Raw genomic sequence first — 23,303 nt, forward strand, 5'->3', positions numbered from 1 at the left:
TGGGCAGGGTGTATTGTAATATGAAAGTATGTGTCTTTGTGGATAAGGGCCAAGAACCAGTTCCCCTGTACCAGTGCTGTGATAATATTGGAGAGAGTAACCATTTTGAAGCATTGCAGTTTGATGAACTTGTTTAGATTGCGATGGTCCACGATGGCTCGCCAGTCTCCAGATTTCTTCTGGATCAGGAAATGGTGGGAGTAGAAATCCTGTCCCATGTGCCAGGAAGGGACGAGTTCTATGGCTCCCAATTGCAGAACATGATTTATTTCTCCCCATATAATGGAATTGTGAGACGGGTCCCTGAAGGACAAGGAGGGAGTGGGTGGCGTATCCTTCTTTGATTATCTCTAGAACCCACTTGTGTGAGGTGATGATTCTTCAAGAGGGGGAAAAATAGAGCTAGTTGTTCACCAAACTAGTGGAACATCAAAGACAGTGGGGATGACTGGAATAGTGGGAGGCTTCTTGGGGCCTTGACCACACCTTCAAAATTGTTGCTGTTGGTGGGGGCACGTGAGAGATAGCCCCTTGATGAGCAGGCTGTCTACTTTTGGTAGGAGGCCTTTGTCTTTGGCGCTGGGTGTCAAAGTGCTGTTGAGGGGTGTACTGCTGTGGTTGGGATTGCAGGGGGCGATGATATTTCCCTGGCTGTCTCTTTGGTGCTGATGTGTAAATGCCAAGATCAGAGTGTAGCTTGGGAGTCTAATAGGGAATGAGGAGAATTGTCCGCGCATTCCAAAAATAGTTTCTGGCCCTCAAAAGGTAAGTCCTCTACCGTGGTATGTACCTCCTTAGGAAAACCTGAGAGGTAGAGCCATGGATGCATGCCTCATCCATCACGACTGCTGTGGTCGTCAGGCAGTGGTGTCGGCACAGTCTAACATGGCTTGCAAGGCTATACGAGCTAGGTGGTGTCCTTCCAATATTAAGGACTGGAACTGCTCTTTCTTGGCCTCTGACAGGTCATGGCAGAGTTCCTCCAATTTAGAGGAATTTAGGTGATTATACTTAGCCACAAGAGCTTCGTAGCTGGAGATTCTAAATTGGAGCATGGATTATTAATACACTTTGTGCCCAAATAAGTCCGGGCATTTCCAATCTGTCTGGATTGGATTGGTATTGACGGCCCTCTCATTCTACATCCTTCTCTGGAACTTTTTTTGGCATGTTTGCAGGTCAGAGGGATAGAAGCCAGGGTCTGCCAGATCAGCTTTGCATGGTTGAGAGCCTCATGGATCGTAAGTGCAACCTTGGAGGAGGAGGGGAAGGAGGAGGTGTGGAGGGTATCAAGCAGCTTATGCTGCTGGTACTTGACCTTCTCCAAAGGAATCTGCCAGGAGTCTTCAAGTCTGCAGAATAAGTCCTGAAAACGTCTGAAGTCGTCGGCAGATGTAGGAGGTGGAGGCATGATTGCCTTGTCAGGGGAGGAGGAGGAGGATCAGGAGGAGGAAAATGATGGCGCCCCCTCCTCCTGTTCCTCCTTTTCAATTGGTACTGGCGGGGGTTCAACCTCCAGAGGAGTGATGGAGAAGGAAGAGGTGTAGGTCTCCAGCTTTGCTCCCTGGGAGAGTTCCTGACTGTTCCCTGTACATGGCCCAAGTGTCCCAATATGGCCAGTGTGGAGCAAGTGAAATGTGGCTGTATCCACAGTGGTCCATGCCAAGACTGTTGACCAGATGTGGATTGTGGATAGTGAGGATGAAGAGGTATGATTTGCCTGGTAAATGAGGGAGTAATGGAACACTCCTCTTCTTCCTCCTCCTCATTGCTGGGGGAGGTAGGTGCCATCCTCAGAGGAGAAAGGAAGGAGTGACGTTGAGTCCAGAGAGGGTAGGTCACATCAAAAGAGCAGAGACCCAGGAGTGTCAGATACCAGCAGGTCTTTAGGGAATCTAAATTGTGGAGGGTGGAAAAGCATCATCAGTGCCAGTGTATAACTTGATGTCGAAGTAAGGGTGTATTCCCCTGAAGTGTCCGTAGATTGCTCAAGAGACTTGGCCAGTGCCAACGATTTTGATGGTGCCGATGATTTTGATGGTGCGATGGGCTTGCTCAGGGCCAACGGTTTAATCACTGTTGGAAAGAGCACTGGTGACGAAATTCCTTAAGTTGGCCTGTTTCATTCCCCAGAGCTGTGAAATGGTGCTGTAGGTCTGGCCTGGTTAGGATCCTAAGACTGTTTCTTCAAGTTGGTACCAGAGGTACTTGGATGGGCCCTGGAGCTGTGTCCCATCAGATGTGCTGAGGCAACAGACCTCGCAGGCGACGATATTCTGGTGGGCTATGCCTCAAAGTGTGAGAAGGGAGCCCAATTCTTTTCATCCAAGAGAGAAAGAGAAGGCTCTCTCTTCAGGGGATGTGGGGACCGAGGATTGGCAAACAACCTGGAAGAACGTGAGGGCCTCTCTGGGGAAGAGTCCAGGCCAGAGTCCGATGCTGGTCACAGAGAAGTTTTAATCTAATGTCCGGTCTTTTCTGGCTCTGGGTTTCAGGCCAAGGCAGTGGGAACACTTCTGTGGGATGTGTCCCTCTCCCAGACAGCGAATGCACTATGGGTGGCTGTCTGTTACTGGGAAGAAATGTACCTTTTAAACCTGGAGTATCTGGGCATAAGGGTGAAGGAAAAAGCTTCCCAGTTGGGAAGGGTGGGAAGAAGTGGGGAAACGGAAACCTAAGCTATGAAATAACTGAAGGTAAAATTAAAACACAAAAAAATTAAGAAAGAAGAAAGTAACTACACTAATGGGTAAGGCACTATCTAGTAAGGGAATAGGAAAAGCAGACTCTGCTGAGGATTCCGTCACAGATCGAAGGCAGTACAGAAGGAACTGTGGGCAGTAGAACTGCACAGCACTACATATACACATCCTGTGCAGAGTGCAAGGGGGGCCAGGTACACGTGTGGTCTGAAGGGCACTGCTGATGAAGATCTCTGATCCTAGGCCCAAGGTGCGCAGCTGCACCTACACGTGGAGCATTCAGAGGGACATCACTGAAAGAAGAACTTAGTTTTATTTCAGAAAAAAGTGACCGCAATTCTTAAGGATTAACATTCATAACTTCCAAATTAACATGAAAAATCAGTATTAATTGGTATTATCACAGATCATTCATCATAAGTAAATATCAGAGAATGTTACTCGTAAGGTTCTTATTCTAACCAATGAACTATATCTTGAAAGTGCAATTTTAGTAACACCACCTTTGTTAGTAATTTTGATGGCAGAAAAAGTGTGTTTCAAGCACAGATTGTTTGTTTGTTTTGTTTCTAACATTTATTTCCATTTTGAGCCTTGACTGCATCCTCCAAATCCCTATGGACTTCAACTGACAAAAACAAAGTGACAAGCAGAATCAGGAAGGTCAGCACCCATTAACCTAAAGCTAAAAGCATCTATTAGATGAAGCAAAAAAACCCAAACATTCAGAGGCCATGTCAGCAAGATATTGAAGCCTAGATGAAAATTTTATGTATCAAAGCTAGACTGAAAAACATCATTTTTACATTAAAACAGAGATAGTAAGGCAAGTGGGTATAACTGGGCATTAAAAGAAAATTTCAAACAAAAACCAGGAAGCACTTTCTCAGGCTAATAAGTAATAATCTGTAGAGTGGGCAGTCAGACACGTCTGTCAGACACAAAGTTATAGTCAAGGAAACAGTCAGATCGCATACTAAGAGGCATTAAAAAGATTGGCTGGATCAAAAAAGCTTCTTTGGCCCTTCAGATTAAAATTTGTGGATCAGATATTCAGCTGGTGTAAATAGTAGCGCTTCATGGACCTCAACAAATTATACCAGCTGAAGATCTGGCCCTGTATTGTTAATAAACGCTACAGAAAAACGTAACACAGATTTGGTTAACCACAAAAGCACTACCATAAAAACAGATAGTATATTAAGACATTTCATGAGCCTTTTGTTTCTTGTAACTGAACTATTTATATCCCTTACAAAATCTTGGTAATGTACATACGCAGAGAACCAAGCTTTCGCTCCTTTAATATTAGCGACTTGATTTTTTTTGCAAGTTTCCTTGATTATATACCATCTGAGATCTTTGAACAGATGTTGAATCATATCAGATTAAGACCAAAAATGTAAAACACCAATAGTCTATTTGAGCAACTGTCCTGAGTGGGGAAACCTTTCATGTTTTAACTACTTACATTTTGAAATTCAAGTAATAGCGTTCTAATATAGTAGTCTGTTCTTGCTTGTTCAGCTTCCTAAATAAGAGGAAACATCTGTGAATGGATAGGAATTTAATATACAACAAATTAGATATAAACCCCAACTTTATTCTCTATAGTGTCATGTGAACAAAAATAATTCACTTTTTGGCAATTTAAGACTTACCTGAAGAGTCAGTGTAAAAGCTATTCATCTGTCATGAAGCTAGACAGGTAAACATGTTTTACCATGTTTTTTAAAAAATGAAAAGATTTTGGGTTTAAAAAAAATCAGTTAAGATCTTGGCCAGAGGCTACCCTATTTAGAAATGAAATTTCCCCATAAAACTAAACTGTCACCAAATTCTGTCACTTCTTTCTCTAGGATATTTCAAAATGCTTCCTTGTACCTCTAATGCTTCTCCATGCCTTAGTTAACTTTCTCTGGCCTTCTTATTTTCTAACTTGCTTCCTTCAATTTATCCTTCCTTGCCATGCACTCAGATCATGTTTCTCCCCCATCTGAATCTCTCTATTAATCGCCATCATTTACTGAATGAAATTTAAGGTTATTTTCCTTTCCAAGATGGGGGACAATTCAGTCCCTGCTTATATTGTTGCGTCTCTCCTTACCCTTTTCACTCCCTCTGTGATGGCAGCCTCACCTCCTTTTATTTTCTTCCTTTTCCTGATGCCTTATACGGCAGCCAACCCATGCCACAAATGCCACCTTTATCCCAGTATGCACTCTGATTTCCCTATAAAAAGGTATTTCAAGCGAGTTTGCAGTTGAAGGGCCCTTGAACATACTACTATGCCCACACCTTTTTTAGTAAACAAAAAGTGTTACCATTTTCTGGTCTCCCAGTATACGAATATCCATTTTTTAATTTTAAATGACAAGCTCAGGCCAGGGACCATTTGTGCCTTGTGCAGTGTCAAACAAACAATGCTGGCACTCAAACAAATATTTTAATGTTAAGGTGGACAGCTATAAAAGTTATTCACCTCTCTGCAGTGATTTGCTAAATATGAAAGATGAGTTTTCCACGACATACAATAAGTAAGTATACATTTTACTAAATAGAATAGAATAAAGTGAGACACTAAAGTCCTCCAGGCAAGACAGTGTCTTATGTCACTAAGGATGCTCAATAAAGAACTGAGAATTAGTAGCCACAGTGAAACCACCTAGAGCCTGTTCTGCCCACAACGAGAAAGGTGCATTTTTAAAACATGTTACATGTTTAGAATTAAAATTTACACATGATTACAAAAAAGCATTCAGAGTCTGTACTACTGAGTACATCTGATAATAGGAAGAGCTCTTTAAAATGTACAGCAATAAGTCCATTAAAAATATTAGTTCACAAAAACTTTATACTTACACAAGAAATCTGAAATGGTCCAAAAGTTACACTTTCTTCTCCATGCAAAGGCCAGTACCGCTCACATTTTTTCTATTAAAAAAAAAAAGTGTAGCCCTAATTTAATCCAGAGTTGGTACTTTAAGAAAGTCACTGACAGTAAAAGTGTTGCCAATTTTTGCAATTTTATCGCATGTCTCATATTTGATGTTTCTTAAAACTCCAGCTTCTGGAGTCCTGTGATTGAGAAAGAATCTCAGCTTTCATTTAAAACAAAAAAAAAATAAGTTTAGTCTTCATGATTGTAGAGAAAAGTTTGAAAACAAACCTTAAGGGCTTGAAAAAACAGAAGACCAACAAATGTAAGCAAGAGATTTGTAAAAGTGAGATTTATTTATTTAAAGCCTCATGAACTTTTGGAGCCGGATTCAAATTTTTTGTGAATGCACAGGGTTAGCAATAGTGGTTGCACAGAGTTTCCCTGTGGCACTGGAAAATACTCACTAAGCTAGGGAGCATGACAGAGCAAAATCAGCCCTTCCTGTTTCCTCATCTGACAAGGGATTCTTATGGACTCAAAATCAAGATTCCTTATTTGATGAATGGGCCTTTTTATGCCTAAAACTGCACTAGGCAGTAATCTCCACAGTGAGAAGACCAGCAGTACAGCTACCATTAGTTTATTTTAATTCATAGGGATCCTTTTATAACTGAAAATAAATATTAGCTTGGAGTCTATTCAGGTTGTACCTGGCTAGCACTGTGGTATAGTTACCAGAAAACAGCTGCTTTCTAGAATGATAAAGTGGCCAAATTCACTGATTTTCTCTGCATATTGACACAACTCAGCTCATTGAAGTAGGTTTGTGAACTCTCTCCATAAAAAATGACAAGAATAAACGGCTCTTTTACTCAGTGCAATTGAGCTATATTTGTAGTTACTGACTTTACGTAAAAAGTCTCAATAATTAAAATATTGTCCTAGCAAGTGGGGCTGCAATATTTATTCATATTTCTCTTTTTAGCATACATACCCGTCCCATTTCAAACTCTCGACAGGCCATTACAATTATCTGAAAAAGGAAGAAATATAACTACAGGAAGTTAACATTTTAACATCTTTCACAAAAGTTCAGAACTTTGCCATCTGAGAAAGTGCTCAGACTCTGACTGCCTATTACTGGAGTGTTTAAACCTCTGTTAAAATCTAAAATACAAGTTATGCATATTAAGAATTGCACACATGCAGATGTACTTTTAATATTAACAATTTAAATACTAAACAGTGTCTGAATTTTTATCACTTACAGCTAATCTACTCAAATAGCAATAGTAATTTCTTACGTCCATCAGTTATTTGTATTCATTGCCATCACAATGTTTTTAAATTAACGAGAGAAGTCAGTCTATAAAAGTTATATACTTAAGTTCTTACATAGATTGACAAGTTGTGATTGACCTTGCCATTTATACACAATGTATGTGGTTATATGCTTTGCAAGCAACCACAGCCATAGTTGGCTTAATTAAATTGCCTGGAAAGAACCAGGACAGATTTTTACACTGATCATACATAATTAAAGAAATATTCAAAATTTTAAAATGTAACTTACTGCTATTTTTCATGGAGTTGTGTGTATTACCTTAAACCTCTAGATAGGAAATCTTTAAATGTTAAACTATTCATTGTACTATGGAGTAATATCAAGTTTCCCCAGTCACTAAATCACTGTTTTAATTGGTAAACATTAAAATAGAATATTTTAAATTTCCTTGTGTTATGAAAATTTATGAATGATAAAGTTGTACCCTTCTGAAAGACTCGTGAATTAGTAGAAAATAGATGAGTTTCATAGTACTAAAACTTCCACTTAATTCATTACAACAGTGCAAAACTATATCACTACATGAACTCTAAGAGAAAGACTACTTCTAAGCACACTCTCTCTCTCTGTCTCTCTCTCTCTCTCTCTCTTTAAATGTTTGAACTATTATTTCTGAAACCGATTAGTTAGTCTAGTATGGACTGACAAGTGGTAAACCCTATTCCAGGAAAATGATTAATGATGCATTTGAGCTATTTGTATACAATAATATAATTTTATTGGCAATATTTAAATGTAATGTTTTCCCACAATTTTCATTCATACTATAAAAAACAAGTTCTGTTTTAACACTGTAGGACATTACGATTTTAGCCAGTCTGTAGAATTTTTGGCAGAAGTCCAAGTTGCTCAATTTTTGTAAATATTCCTTTGTGCCAACAGCTTCAATAGACTCTGAAAATGCATTCACAGTTGCTCAATATTTATCACCATGTATGTATGTAACAAGTTTAAAAAGAGAAGTAGGGTACTTACTGCAACATTGTACTCCCATATCATTCTCCAGAAATCTATTACTGTATTTGCTAATGGTCCCTGGGTAGCAACATATGCTTGTGGCCCATGTACTCCCTAAAATTGCAAAAAAGAGAGAAACAGCTGAATGTTCACAAGGAAGTCTGGTTGTATTGGATAAAAAAAAATCTCTTTCATAATTTAAATGTAAATCTAGAATCTCTTTTCTGTGTCCTCCTTTCGCAAACTCATTTTGTTCCATATCCAAAAGATGGCAAAAATAGCCTCCACCACACTTCCAAACTGCTAACTTGATGTAAAAGAAGAGAGTAAGACAATGGGAATTTTACAAGGGTATGTCTACACTGCAGCTGGGAGCTGCCTTCCGGCCAGAGTAGATGGATATGCGCTCATGCCACAGACACACAAACTAGCAGAGTGGATACTCCAGCACAGGCTAGCCACCCAATAACAAGCCCACCTAACTCAACACGTCTGAGTTCAGGTGGCTCTCTTGTGCTGCAACATCCACCCTGCTATTTTTAATGTGCTAGCTCAAGGAGGAGAGCTAGAACATGTCCATCTACTCAGGCTGGGTGAGATGCTCCCAGCTACAGTGTAGATGGACCCCTATTGGCTTCAAATGGACCAGGATTTCACAGTTGTTAAGTTCTTATATTATTATCCCAGCATAAAAAAAATTAAGACCAAGGAGTCTATTTTTTTTTTAAAAAGGAAAGTTTGTATGGAAATTCCAATTCTGCAATATTTCCCTTGCTTTATAAGATTTGTTAAAAAATGAAGGAAAAAAACCTTTATATTTAAATCTGTAAGTATGCTTCATATTAAATTTGCCACCAAAAAAAGTTCTAGGAAAACATGCACAATTATTTACATAAGAATGGCCATGCTGAGTCAGACCAAAGGTCGATTTAGCCTAATATCCTCACTTCCAATAGCAGCCAACGCCAGATACTTCAGAATCAATTAAAAGAAAAGGGCAATTTTCAAGTGATCTAGCATCCTCTGTGGTCCAGTCCCAGCATCTGGCACTGAGTCTTAGGGACACCCAGAGAATGGGGTTGCATGCCTGACCGTCTCGGCTAGTAACCATTGATGGATCTATCTCCATGAATTTATCCAATTCATTTTGCAACCCAATTATAATTTTTTGATTGCTACTACTAGTGTTTACATTTCTTCTTTTAACTAGTGTTACATTTCAAAGCTCAATTTTTCAATTTAGAAGTTATACAAGACGGTTTTAGTCAGAATATTTTTATTTTTAAGTCAAAAGCAAATATTCCCAGACAATGAACATAAAAATTTGACTGAACTTTGAAATATGTTAAAAATTTCTCAAATCAAATTTATGTCTAAGTGGTGAAACTTTTTTTTTTTATTTTAAAAGGAAGAATTAGAGATTAAAAGCATGCCCACTGAAGAAAAGTGGATCAGAGTTCCAGGAAAACTTAAGAATTGTCACTTCAGATCATACAGGCAAAAGGCAAAGCGTAACAGCATCCTACCATGACTCTACTACCTGAAAAGTAGGTCTTCAAAAAGAATGCTACTTTTATAGTATTAAAATAAGCCCCCTTCCTCCAATAGTGATCAAATATTTGCTAAACATCAGAAGATCCGTATATAAATATTCTATACCTACCATCTCCATGCAGCGGTGAGTCTTTGCAAAGGCTCACCACTGGATGGAGATGTAGAGATATGTTGATATGTGCTTGGATATTCTATAATAAATACGCAAATTAAAAAATAAGATGTATATACATAATCTTAAAATATCCTATCATTTTCCTGTGAGAAGTTTTTCTTATAAATGTTACCTGGAACTATATCTCAACAGAATGACAGATCTGCAGTTTTACTGCACTGAAATAGTGATAGGTTAGCCAATTCCGAACTAAATTTACTTTTTAAAATAAAAGTACAATGTATAGTATAAAGTAACATTAGACATTAACTCATTTAAAGTACACACCAACATGTTCGAAAATTAAATAAAATTATGCCAACTGGAAATGTTCTATAGTAAGATTTGAGTTCTTATTTCATAAGGTTTGTAAAATATTAGAGAGATTAAAATTGCATTTCTATGAAATCAAAGCTCCAAAGGTATTTTAATGTAGTCAGATGTTAATACATACCTTAATAAAATTTGCATTGATATAGTCTGAATCTTGCGGGAGTGTTTTTAAAGTCAGTTTAACTCGGCTGTGGTCAACTAAAAGAAGATAGTTTTTTAGTGAAAAACAGCATGTGTTAAGATATATCTATTACATAAATAAAAGTGTTGCTTGATGCAGCAAATTAACCATTAAACAAAACGTTTCTTCAGATGCATAATAGTTTCTAGCAGATACTAGTCAGTCAATGAAATTAGCAATATCTGAATAAGCTAATTTAGGTGGGAAAGGGCAGGAAGGACCTACTGCCTAATACACCTCTAGAACGTGGTTTCACATACAACACGGTAAAGCTCTGACACGCTGCTCTGCTTTGATAAGGGGCAGAGAGTCTCAGGGGCAGTCAGGGGCCCCCCACACAGGGTCTGGGGGGCAGGAGCTGTGGGAGGGCACTTTTGGGGGCCCTGCAGTGCCAGAGTGGCCTGGGGGATTAGCGAGGGGCTGGGAGCAGCCCACTCTGATTCCCTCGCCCCGGCCCCGGCTGTGTCGCTCCGAGGAGGGGGCTTGGGGGAAGGGATTCCCTCCGTACTCACCAGCAGCAGCGGAAGTGGAGCAGCCCAGCCCCAGCCCATTCCACTCTGCCAGCTCCCAGCCACAGCGCTCTGCTTCCCATCACATGTGAGTACGGGGGGGCATCCTTTCCCCAACCTCCCTGCACTCACCTGTGGCAGGAAGCAGAGTGCCGCGGCTGGGAGGTAGCAGAGTGGAGCAGGCTGGGGCCGCGTCGCTCCGCTTCCCGCCGCTGGTGAGTGTGGAGGGCGTCCTTTCCCCAACCTCCCTGCACTCACCAGCAGTGGGAAGCGGAGCAGCCCAGCCCCAGCCAGCTCTACTCTGCCAGCTCCCAGCCGAGGCGCTCCGCTTCCCACTGCAGGTGAGTGCAGGACCTTTCCCCAGCCGCTCTTCAGCAACACGGGGCTGGAGCAAGGAAAGCGGAGCAGGCTGGGGCTGCGTCGCTCCGCTTCCCGCCGCAGGTGAGTGCGGGGGGCATCCTTTCCCCAACCTCTCCGCACTCACCGACAGTGGGAAGCGGAGCACCGTCGCTGGGAGCTGGTAGGGTGGAGCAGACTGGGGCCAGGCTGCTCCGCTTCCCGCCGCTGCTGGTGAGTGCCTGTCAGGGGGCGGGGAAGGGTGGATAGGGGTCAGAGCAGTCAAGGGACAGGGGGGTTGGGTAGGGGGTCTCTGGAGGGGGTGGTCAGGGAACAAGGAATGGGGACGGGGGCAAAGCAAGTTTGATATAACGCAGTCTCATCTATAACGCAGTGAGATTTTTGGTCTCCCGAGGACCGCGTTATATCGGAATAGAGGTGTAACTCCAATTTGTCAACATTAAGCAAAAATGTACTACAATATTAAATATAACAATACTTATATCTATACAAGCTTTTATATAGAACTTTTCCTCTGTAGATCTCAAAGCATCATTAACCCAGTTTTACAGATGGGAAACTGAGGAAGAAATAGCTAGAGTGACCAAGGTCATCCAGTAGATCAATGGCACAGCTGGGAATAGAACCCATGTCTCCTGAGTCCTGTCCAATACTCTATTCTTAAAGTCTCACATAGTCTAGGTTAGATTTAAAGGACTTTTGCAGTCACAGTTAAGGGCAACTATATTTACATTCCCCCTCTATATTCCACCAAGGGCACCTACTCTAGGTTCCCAGCTAATTAGCCATCACGTTTCTTGGGAAGGTTTCAGAGTAGCAGCCGTGTTAGTCTGTATCCGCAAAAAGAAGGGGAGTACTTGTGGCACCTTAGAGACTAACACATTTATTTGAGCACATCTCCCTCCTGACTAGGGTTTTTCCCTGCCTCATACAGTGATATTCCCAGCAAGCCAGACTGCCTAAATAGGCCAGCATTTTCACTTTGCTTTCTCGTCAAAGGCTACAAGCAACTGTAATTGCCAGCAGTTATAAGTTACCACACAGCCCTTTATAAGCAAGCACATTTATTTTTAAGGTGAAAACATTACACAGAAAATGTATTAAAAACAATGGAAGAACCACATACATCCTAATAAGCTTACCAGAGATCACGCCCCAGCTACAGCAGGGGCTCTGGTAGGAGTCAGTCCTTCAAACCCCACAAAAAGTGTTTTCTTCTGTGATTACAAGTTAATAACAGCTTTAGTTCAGAACTATCCCACCCTCCTCCAAAATAAATTACCATATGTACTCGTCATAAGCCGAATATTTTTTGGTAATAAATAACGCAACAAAGAGCGGGGGTTGGCTTATAAACAGGTCTACACCAAAATTTGATGATTTTAAACTCTGTGGAATCATTGAATATTTAATACATTGTCATTTTGTTTACCTGGAGCATCTGCAGGCACGGAGCGCCTCAGCTCCCTGTGGCCACAGTTTGCTGTTCCCAGCCAATGGGAGCTGCGGGAAGTGGTGCCACTTCCCGCAGCTCCCATTGGCTGGGAACGGTGAACCGCGGCCACAGGGAGCTGAGGGGCTCCATGCCTGTCAATGCTCCAGGTCAGGGGTCGGCAACTTTTCAGAAGCGGTGTGCCGAGTCTTCATTTATTCACTTTAATTTAAGGTTTCGCGTGCCGGTAATACATTTTAATGTTTTTTACAAGGTCTCTCTCTATAAGTCTATATATTATATAACTAAACTAGTGTTGTATTGTAAAATAAACAAGGTTTTCAAAATGTTTAAAAAGCTTCTTTTAAAATTAAATTAAAATGTTTATCTTACACTGCCGGCCTGCTCAGCCCGCTGCTGGTCTGGGGTTATGTTCACCTGGGCCGGCAGTGGGCTGAGTGGGGCCTGCGGCCGGGATCCCGGCTGGCAAGGGTCCGGCAGCCAGAACCCCAGACTGGCAGTGGGCTGTGCAGGGCCGGCGGCTGGGACCCCAGACTGGCAGTGGGCTGAGCGGCTCAGCCCACTGCCACTCAGGGGTTCCATCCGCCGGCTCCTGCCAGCCGGGATCCTGGCTGCCGGACCCGCTCACCCCGCTGCCGGTCTGGGGTCCTGGCCCTGCCCACATTCAGTGGGTACCTACCTTCTCCCTGGTTCTGGCCCATTCTCTTCCTCTCTCTGCAGTGAGCTAAGGGTGGGAGTGGACCGAGCACAGGGCTGGGGGAGAAGGGTCTGGCCAGGAGCTAGAATGAGAGAGGGGGCTCAGGGTTGAGGCAGGAGGTTTGGGTGTGGGGCACTTACCTGGGCAGCTCCCATCTGTTGTGAGGGGTGCAGGTGGGAATGGGGAGAGGGGTGCAGGAGCTCCCATTTGGTGCTCAGGGTGGGGATGTGGGGGGTGCAAGAGTCAGGATGTGGGAGGTGCATGGGGGTGGGGAGGCTGGGTATGTGAGGGGGGGTGCAAGAGTCAGGGCGGGGGGCTAAGGGCATGTGTGGGGGTGCCAGAGTCAGGAGTGTGTGTGTGTGTGTGTGTGTAGTGGGCCCCTCCCCCCACTCCTGTGGCCCCCAGCCCGCTCACCCACTCGGGGCCCTGCGGCGCACCGCACAAGCACAACTAGCGCTCCCCAGCAAGAGAGTCTCCTCTGGCTGTGCCTGGAAGAGCCACCCCAGGCGGCGCATAACCCCACGGTATGTGAGCTCCTTGCCCCAGGGCTCCCTGGCCACCACCGATTCCTGCTCACCCGCACCTGCTACGCACTCAGCGCCGCGGGGCTCTCCACTCCTCCCAGCTCAAGAACAGCAGGTACCGATCCATGGCTGTGGCCGGGTGCCTCCTCCCGGGAACGCTCAGCAGCCGGCGCTGCTGCCGCCACCAGCCTCTCCCGCCTCCGCCTCCACCACCCCTGCTTGCTGCTGCTGGAAGTCGGGACTGGGTCCTGCAGCGAACCCGCTCCCGCGGCGCGCCACCAATCCACCATGGCCAGCTATACCAAGGCAGCCCAGGTGAGCGGCCCCTCCACGCCCCTGGGCAGGGCTCCTCACCGGGTGAGGGGACGCGGGAGCCCACGGGGCGGTCGCTGAGGTGGCTTCTCTCTCGGGGGGCATGGGCTCTGCCCCTCACTGGCTGTGTGTCCTCGAGACTCTGTCAGGCAGCAGTGTGTCATTAAAAATTGGCTCGCATGTCATCTTTAGCACATGTGCCATAAATTGCCGACCCCTGCTCCAGGTAAACAAAACGTCCCAACCTGCCAGTGGCTTACTCTGATACCGGGAGCCAAAAGTTTTCCAAGCCCTGAAATATAGGTTCGGCTTATGAAAGGGTCATACCGTTTTTGCTATTTTTACCTATCCATTTTGGGGGGGTTGACATAAAAAAATGGGCTAATGAATGAGTATATACGGTCATTTTTCCTTTATACAGCTTGGGCCTTTGATTTTGAGACTCCAATAACAGGTAATCAGTAGACAACGGCTCACTCCTCAGGACATAGCTTCAAAAGGCTGGGTTTTTGCATTACTGGACGTGGGGAATTTACATTCATCTTGAGATTTCTCCAAATCAAACCTCTTGACACTTGTTCCAGACAACAACTTCTGGGACAAACATGGTTCACTACAGTCCTTTGAATTTCTTAATACTTCCAAGGGTTCACCTCACATTTCTCCCCTAGAGAGATTACATAGAATCCTGGCCCACAATAACCTTTGCATGTAATACAATGGACTCCAAAGATACTTAAACTTAATTCAAAAAGGGTTTTCGTGGATATAGCAGGAAATTGCCATATCTGTCACAACTGACATTGGCTGTTAGGAAACTAGGAGTAACAAAGTTATTATTTGCCTCTTAAAGGAATATATGGCAACACATTCCCAACACAGAGTGCTAAACACGGACAAGGAAATGCAGCTGGTTGAGAAGACCAGATGCTGATCATGTGAACTATAGTAGGAGGTACTGAGTGTGGCCTGGGAGAACAGTATGCAACAGAAACTAGATGAGACAGCATTTAGGCAGTTTCTTAGCATATTTTGTCTTCAGAAAAAGCATATACTAAGAGGTAGGAGGAAAAAGTCTTTGCAAGCAAACTCTGGGATAAATACCCAAGGGCTCAGGTTCCCTCTTCCTACCCAGTTTCCAATAGAGCATTCCAACTGACTTCCAGATTGCTACAACCTATTTAAAAATTGCTAGCCGTGGGCATTTCAACCAGAAACACCAATAATATAGTAGATGCTCGGTGGAGTACCAAACTAGCATGCAATATATCAGAAGTAGAATTCCCACATAAGCTTTTAAAGCAAAAAATTCAACCAACGTTGTTTCTATCCAAAACAAAAAATTGGCAAAGGGAAACAATGGAAACATTTTAATTAACACTAAATCTCTGGCTTACACCTAAAACAGAATATTTTTTCAGCTTGTCTTGCCTTTTATATTTAGCAGGCATCTACTCAGATGTTCCTGTATTTGAACGGTTTAGTATTTGTTGTATGAACCATAAGCAACTGAGCCTTCAGCATAAAGTAATTCAGTCACAAAGCTTTGGTGGCCAGAAAGTGCTGTGAATGAACAATTGTGCAAGATTAGTATAACAGCCAGGTATTTTGTTTTAAGTACTCTAGGTTACTGAACAATTTTAAAGCACACATTCGGCTCTGCTTAGGGACTGAGGATATGCTGATATTGCTCCATAAGAACCATCATATTCAAGTGGTTTATTTATAAGTACACAACTATAAATGCTTACATTTTAAGCTAAGAATTTCAACTGTGAAGCTTCTTTCTCTAGAGACAGATACACTAATGAAAGTTTGCCCAGGGATGTAGCAGCTCTCTCCATCTACTGAGAAACCGTAGTAATCTTTCTAGTTTGTTGCTTGGATATTTTATGATTCAGGAAAGCTATAGGTCTTGAAGTACAGTCGAAGTTAGTGAATTCTATTGCAGTGTCATTACTGTGATTATTAAGGGGATACCAGGAAGTTAATTCTTTTTAGGTGCTATGGAAAAAAATAAGCTAATCCTGCTCAGTAACAGTTAGTACACTTCGTTGACACTTTCAATATAACACAAGTAAAGAGACAAACATATTAACATTCTTCAACTGAATGTAGCAAATACATCTGTAGGTAACCCATGTTATTTGCCAATTGTTCATTCCATTTGATTGTGATGCTTCATTATTATTTGGCATTCCCACTAATACAATATTGAATAATAAATCCTGTTTTAGGTTGTTTCAAACTTACTCTAAATCAAAAACCATGTTCTAGAGTGGAGATTGTCCTTGGAGTCTAAACTCAGGCAACATTGTTACTGACTTTCAGTTTGGCTGCGGCCTGAGATTAGCATTAGGTCATTTGCAAATTAAAAAAAAATAAATAGGCTTGTGCCTTCCCCCCACCCCTCCTTCAGAATATAGAAAGGAGACTTGAAACTTTTAAAACAAGCCTTTTTTAAAAATACACATTAGAAATTCATATCTTTTCTACCCTATTTTCCCCAAAGACACCATGGATGGCTGGAGATTTAGGAGGTTTTTTTTGTATCTTCTAGGGTATTTTTAAATTAGAGGACTTGCATGAAAAGTGGATCTTGGTTTCTGCTCTTGTGGCTCACTCCCCAGCAAAAAAGGGGAGATTGTGCTCTCCATAGCAATTAACTGTGAGGTCAAAAGAAAGTATTAAGTCTTCAGGTGGAGAATAAGCATCAGTAGCAAGACAACCCCTAAGGAAGGAAGGCGCTGTTTTCAGCCAAATGTTGTTAAACAGGAATGGAAATATAGGAAGTAGGCCATAAGAATTACTTCTGAACAGCATGCTTCCCAAAGTGTTTAATTAGATATCAGCAACAAAGTAGCACTTTTATGTGTTGCTACAATAATTTACTTCAAGCAAACATATTTGGCAGGTTAATATGTAAAGCTCCTCATAAAGCACCAGATTTACTCCTGGACAAATTCTGCACCATTGTGCATGCGCAGAATTCACTCCCTTCACAGATTTCTTTGCTTCCCCGCAGAAAAATGACTTTCTGACAGAGAAGCAAAGAGAAGCTACAAGAGCACTCATGCACCACTCCCTAGCAGTGCAGGCACATCGTTTCAGGAGCAGCTGGCAGAGAGGCAAATCACCGCAGGGCTGAGGACACCCCAACCAGTGGCTCCTACTCTGAGGTGAGATCAAGTGCTAGTCCCAGCTGGACTGGAGGCAGGAGAAAACGGGACTTCTTTTTCCCTTGCAAGGAGTTCCTGGGGCTGTGTCAGACGCACCCCCAGCTTCTGGAAACTCAGCATCCTCCCCTGCTTCCTGCCCCCATCGCTCCTCAGCTGTGGAAGGAGGGGTCACTGTATGGGGAGCTGATCCCCCATCTCCCCATAGCTGCTCCCCTATGCATCTGGACCTCCCATACCCAGACAACCCTGCAAAGCCTCACTTGATACATCCAGAACACCCCTAGCCCTCCATACCCAAACCAACCCCACTGAACCTCAACCCCTTTATTTGGAGCCCCCCTGCATCCAGACCACCCCCACTGAGCTCAAGCCCCCACCCTGATGCCCCCACATCCAGACCCCCATGCAATTGACCCCTAACTAGCTGCACCCAGACCCCCACCCCACCAAGCCCCACTTCCCCAAACACTCCTCCCACCCACTGAGACCCCAACACCCAGACTACTCCGCTGAGCCCCACCCATCTTTACCTGGAAGCTCCTGCAGAGTCTCATTGCCCCTGCACCTGGAACCCCCACAATAAACCTCAGTGCATCCAGAGCCTCCCACACCTAGACTTCCCACTCAGGAGCTTGCACCGAGATTGTCCCATACAAAATCCTCTCACCCCACCCCTGGATCCCCCCACACTGAGCCCCTTCACACTTGGATCCTGCCTGGTTGAGTTTGCCTGCTCCACGCCTGGCGCAGAAGGGCAGGGTCCCAGGGTGTTTCTGGGACCCAGGCCTTGTACTATGTCAGGGTCAGCTGCAGCCTCACAGCTGAGCGTGTCCCGGGGGTAGGAGGGCTGTGGTGTGATCTCCCACCTTCGTGCAACCAGCGCCCTGTACTCCCCACTGCTATGCTGGAGCCTCTGCATTTATTTATTAACAAATAAAGCTTGCAGAATTTTAAAATATTGTGCGCAAAATTTTAAATCTTTTGGCACAGAATGCCCTCAAGAGTACAGTTTATAGAACTACAAGAAGAGCTGCAACCCTCACTAGTTTTAAGAGACAGGACACTTAAAAAAAATAAAGATATGGAGAATCCCTTTGAGTGTATGTTATATTGCTATTATAGTAACATAATTATTGCCATGTTATACTCTTTAATCCTATTCCACCCAAACACAGTTCAGCTGCAAAAATTCATTTATGAAAATTGTTGAAAATATTCAGAGATGGGCTTATCATGCAGCCTGGCTCCACTCCCTGGGTCTCAACTAAATCACCTACCTACACTTCTGGTTCCCCACTTTTCAAGCTGAACTCAAATCCTGGTTCACCAGCGCCCTGCTGCCAAGCTCCATAGAACATTACAGAAAGTATGCACGGTTATCAAATTAACCCCACCTTGTTGGGAAAGTTGGAGAGCACGAAGCAGCGGCAGACAGGTCCACTACGGCAGGGAGACAAACCAAGATGTCAGGTATCTGGCTACAGCAAAATAGCTTCACAGTCCATTATGCTGCGGGGGCCGTTGTCTGGTGTGTAGAAAAAGGTGCATGGCCCCTTTAGGGGGTAGATAGCCAGAGAGTGACTTGCTGTAGCAGCCTCAGACATGGTCAGCATAGGGATGCTGACTCATTCCCTCCCACACCAGATGACTAGAAGAGAGGGGAGACTATTTAGGTCCACAATGGTGCAGGAAAAGCCCTCTCTCACCTGGACTAGGCAGAGCAGCAGGAACTAAAGCACTTTGTTCTCTCATGATGCCATGTACACATACAAAAACGGGAAACGACTGCCTAGGAAGGAGTACCATGGAAAAGGATCTGAGGGTCATAGTGGACCACAAGCTAAATATGAGTCAGTGTAACACTGTTGGGGGGGGGGGGGGAGCTAACCGTTCTGGGATGTATTAGCAGGAGTGTTGTAAGCAAGACACGAGAAGTAGTTCTTCCGCTCTACTCCGCACTGATTAGGTCTCAGTATTGTGTCCAGTTCTGGGTGCCACATTTCCAGGAAAGATGTGGACAAATTGGAGAAAGTCCAGAGAAGAGCAACAAAAATGATTAAAAGGTCTAGAAAATATTACTAGGAAAAAAACTGGATTTGTTTGGTCTGGAAAAAAGAAGACTGAGAGGGGATATAACAGTTTTCAAGTACATAAAAGGTTGTTACAAGGAGGAGGGAGAAGAATTGTTGTTCTTCACCTCTGAGGATAGGACAAGATGCAATGGGCATAAATTGTGGCAAGAGAGGTTTAGGTTGGACATTAGGAAAAACTTCCTAACTGTCAGGGTGGTTAAGCACTGGAATAAATTGCCTAGGGAGGCTGTGGAATTTCCATCACTGGAGATTTTTAAGAGCAGGTTAGACAAACACCTGTCAGGAATGGTCTAGATAGTACTTAGTCCTGCCTTCAGTGCGTGACTGGACTAGATGACCTCTCAAGGTCCCTTCCAGTCCTATGATTCTATGAAGTAGCAGATTGGTGAGAACAGCAAAAGGGGGGGAAAAAGAGACCCCCCTCCTGAGCAGCAGAAGCAGAAAAGGAGAGTTTCAGCTCATTGGTGCAGGGCTGTAACAAACAGGAAGGGGGGTGTCCCCCCCAACCTTCCTGCTGGTCATAGCAGGCATGTTAGAGTCTATGAGGTAGGGAGTTCCACACCCAGCTCATGGGGGACCAAGAGGCGCTCGAGGGGCCACAGAAAACCAGGGGGTACGATCCTTGCCACATGGGCAAGGGATTGGACACAGGACCACAGCTGGCAGATCCCAGGGTGGTCTGCATCTACCAAATGGATACCCCTTTACTGGGAAGTACAGATCTGAAAGGAAGCAAACACATCCTGTGGTGAACTAGCTGGGTATGTGGGCAGGGATGCCAACAGAGAATTGATTCAAGTTGTCTGGGCGGTTGCTTCCAAAGTTGTTTCTGCAGTACTACAAGGCTTACAAGGTGTAATGGGTTGCTCAGAGCCAGGACACTTGAACAAACAGATGGCAAGAGGAGAGCGACATGACTGGTTGTGGTGAGTCTTATCAGCACCAAATACAGGTTGCAGGGTCAGGGTGTTAAAGTGAGTCCCTTCCATCCAATGATGCAATAGGTGTCTGTAAAGGGGACTTCAGTGCGGTTCAAGGAACTTGCTCCCACCTAGGCCACCTGAGAGGAAAAGTGAGCAAGATGCGAGGGTGGTCTCTTACCCCTCCCTCCAAGAGGGCAGGAGACACTGAACTTAGTGGATAGCAGAACAAGCAAACAGACTATGTGGGGGATCTGGTCTCCTATGAGCTGTGTTGGAGATGTCTGGGGTACACACACCTTCTACAGAAGTTATGGCATTACACAGCCTTCAGTAGTTGCAGCAGCTGGGAGCTTCCACAGGTGAGGGAGGTCTGGAAATGGTTTTAATGGAAACCCAAGCTCCAGCTTGGGAGACAGGTGATCATCACATGAGGCAGACTGCTTACCAGGGGGCAGAAACCCTTACCGGGGGGTGGGGGAGTGTTGATTGATGAGAACCCTACAACTCATCCACTGATTGGGAATGTGAATTCCCAGGATGGAATTGCTTTCCCAGGGGCAACTGGTGAGGAACAGGGCACTGAGGGTGCCAGTCACAAGAATGGTTATGCTGGGGTGGCTGACTCAATGGGAGTTCACTTTCTCAGCACAACTAAAGATAAAATGTTGAGAGGTGACTTTGTAGACATCTCACTGTTGCACAGGGAGGTGCTGACGGAGAGTAAGTTGGGGCAAAGCAAGTAGGGCAATGAAATGACCAAGCAGCCAAAGGTGACTAGAACATGGAAAAACTGGGAAGCTGCCTTCCTGATCTATGTGGGCTTTATCGCAGAGGGTTACCTAAATAGCACTGTTCAAATATATGGCTATAATCAGGTGCGCATATCATATGTTATGGGGCATGTCTTGGTTTATCTATGAGGAACAGTTTAGATTGTGAGCAGCAACACAAACCAGTGGCACACACCACATCATACACTGTGGTTATAGTAGATGACACCACAGGCCGGTTTCCATACTGACAGTTCATTCTGTAGCAAGTCCACCAGAGGCCTGAGGCTCATAATGACATTTGCTGGGCATTTAATGAAAGTAGTTTTCGTAGCATCTGAAAATGTAGGCATGCTTGCAAAATGTGCTTTAGAGCCGCAAAGCCTGCAATTACCACAGCAGCCGTGAAAGGCTGCAGTAGTGAAACAGAATGGATGGGTAAGTCAGGTGCTGCCCACAGACCCCTGGGGGCCAGAGTAAGGTATGGGGGCCAAGGCATAGGAAGGGTGGGGTGAGCTGAAAATGTGGGGCTGGACAAAAAGTGTCATCTCCAATTAAGCTGGAGGAGTTAAAGGTGTCCCTTTGGATTATGCTAACAAGATAGATGGGACATATTTGTTGGATAGGTTTACTGAGGGGTTTAGGATCCCCTTTACAGGGGAAAGAAGTCATTATGTCCAATATGTCCAAAAATTTGAAATCCTTAGTGATAATGGGTCATATTGTAGAGAAAAAGATTACAGAAGAATTAAAGAATAGGGTAACAGGGCCATGCAATCATCTACCGATACAGAACATGTGGGTTTCTCCCCTGAACTTGGTCCCTAAGGAAGTTCCAAGTGAATATCATTTAATTCACCACCTGAGATACTCATGGGGTAGCTCTGATAACAATGGTATAGACCCAGACTTGTGGTCTGTGCACACGGTTAGGTCTTATGGCCCCAGGTCACTGATGGCCAAGTGTGATATCAAGTCTGCTTGTGGACCGCTACCCAGTGCATCCTTCCAACTTTGAAACAGAAACCCAAAATGTTATAGGATAATATTGTTTTGATAAAGTTATGTCCATGGGATGGGCAATATCCTGTTTGGCATTTGAGAAATTTAGTACAATGCCACACAGGGCTATGATGCTGGTTTATGGCAGGTAGTGCACAACTTAGGTGATTTTATACATGGGCAGGGTAAATTTGGATGAGTGTGTTAGCCTGATGGACAACTTTCAGGCACTAGCTAAAAAAGTAGGGGTACCCCTAGCGGAGAAAAAAAAAAAAGAGGGCCTTCCACAACACTGACCTATGTAGGTATAAAACAGTGGGTATATAAAGTCCCTTAGGATAAGCTTCTGGAGCTATTGGGCTTGATCAGGAAAGATAGGAGGCCATAAAAGTTACACTCCACCAGCTACAATCTCTTAATTGGGCATCTTAACTTTGCCTGCCAGGTGGCAGTCCTGGGTCTGGATGCTGCAAGCAAGGCACAGAATGCCTCTGCAAGCACAGACAGACCTCACCATTTTCTAAGCGTTACTAGAGAGATGGAGGAGGATTTGGGGGTTTGGGAACAGTTTCCAAGCCATTTTAATGGAGTGTCATTGTAGAGGGAGGAATGCTAGCAGATGGTTTAAAGATACCCCAAAACCTGTACCTCCCAAATCATCTGAGTGTGTTTCACCAAGACAGGTCATGTACCCCAAAATGACCCTTCATATGAATACAAAAAGGGATACCACAGAATAAAACATTTTTGGAACATTTTCTCATTTGGTTGCAGTGGTCATTTGGGGACCAGAGTTTGCTAATAAAACCATCTATTTCTGGTGTGACAACATGGTGGTGATACATGTTATCAGTTACTAGTCCTCCAGATCACAGAGTTATGAGGTATGTAAAGGCATTTGTACTACATTTACGTTTTAATATTGGTTTCTTGTCCAGTCAAGTGCCCAGGGTTGATAACGTCATATCAGATGCATTGTCTCATTTTCAGATGGACAGATTCTGGTTGCCAGCAAGGAGCCAGAATGGATGCTGCTAGCACTACGGAACCTTGGTGTATGACAACTATCATTGTAGTGCAGAGATAGGTGGCTCTGTGAACATTGCAGAGCTACAAAAGAAGTCTTAATGATTTTGTTCAATTTCAGGAGCGAGAGGGCATGTCACTCATATGGCCATAATGGAAGAATGAGTGCTGCAGTACATGGTGTAATTAGCAACCCGGCAACCGGCATCATCAACCTTCTTCACTCACCTACTGGTCCTTATGTTGGTCAATAGGCTGATGCAATAGGTTACTCAGATGCTTGTAGTGTGTTTTTAGTTTTGAGACCATCCTGCTAGAAACTTCCAGGCACTAGCCCTAAGGAAGATACAT

The 23,303-nt window shown here is 43.9% G+C and overlaps 1 protein-coding gene across 2 annotated transcripts in view; it reads right to left on the reverse strand.

Annotated features, from left to right (window-relative positions):
* Nucleotides 1–23,303, reverse strand: part of PTPN12 (protein tyrosine phosphatase non-receptor type 12) — a 164,284-nt gene that overhangs the window by 67,247 nt on the left and 73,734 nt on the right. For both annotated transcript variants that reach the window (XM_044995073.1, XM_044995082.1), the window contains exons 3-7: nt 10,048–10,124; nt 7,904–7,999; nt 6,578–6,616; nt 5,565–5,636; nt 4,174–4,233 (exon numbers count right to left, since the gene is read on the reverse strand). In XM_044995073.1, coding sequence (XP_044851008.1) covers nt 4,174–4,233; nt 5,565–5,636; nt 6,578–6,616; nt 7,904–7,999; nt 10,048–10,124 — 344 coding nt within the window. The remainder of the gene's footprint in view (nt 1–4,173; nt 4,234–5,564; nt 5,637–6,577; nt 6,617–7,903; nt 8,000–10,047; nt 10,125–23,303) is intronic.

Source organism: Mauremys mutica, chromosome 1 (genome assembly GCF_020497125.1).
Source record: "Mauremys mutica isolate MM-2020 ecotype Southern chromosome 1, ASM2049712v1, whole genome shotgun sequence".
Lineage (NCBI taxonomy): Eukaryota > Metazoa > Chordata > Testudines > Geoemydidae > Mauremys > Mauremys mutica.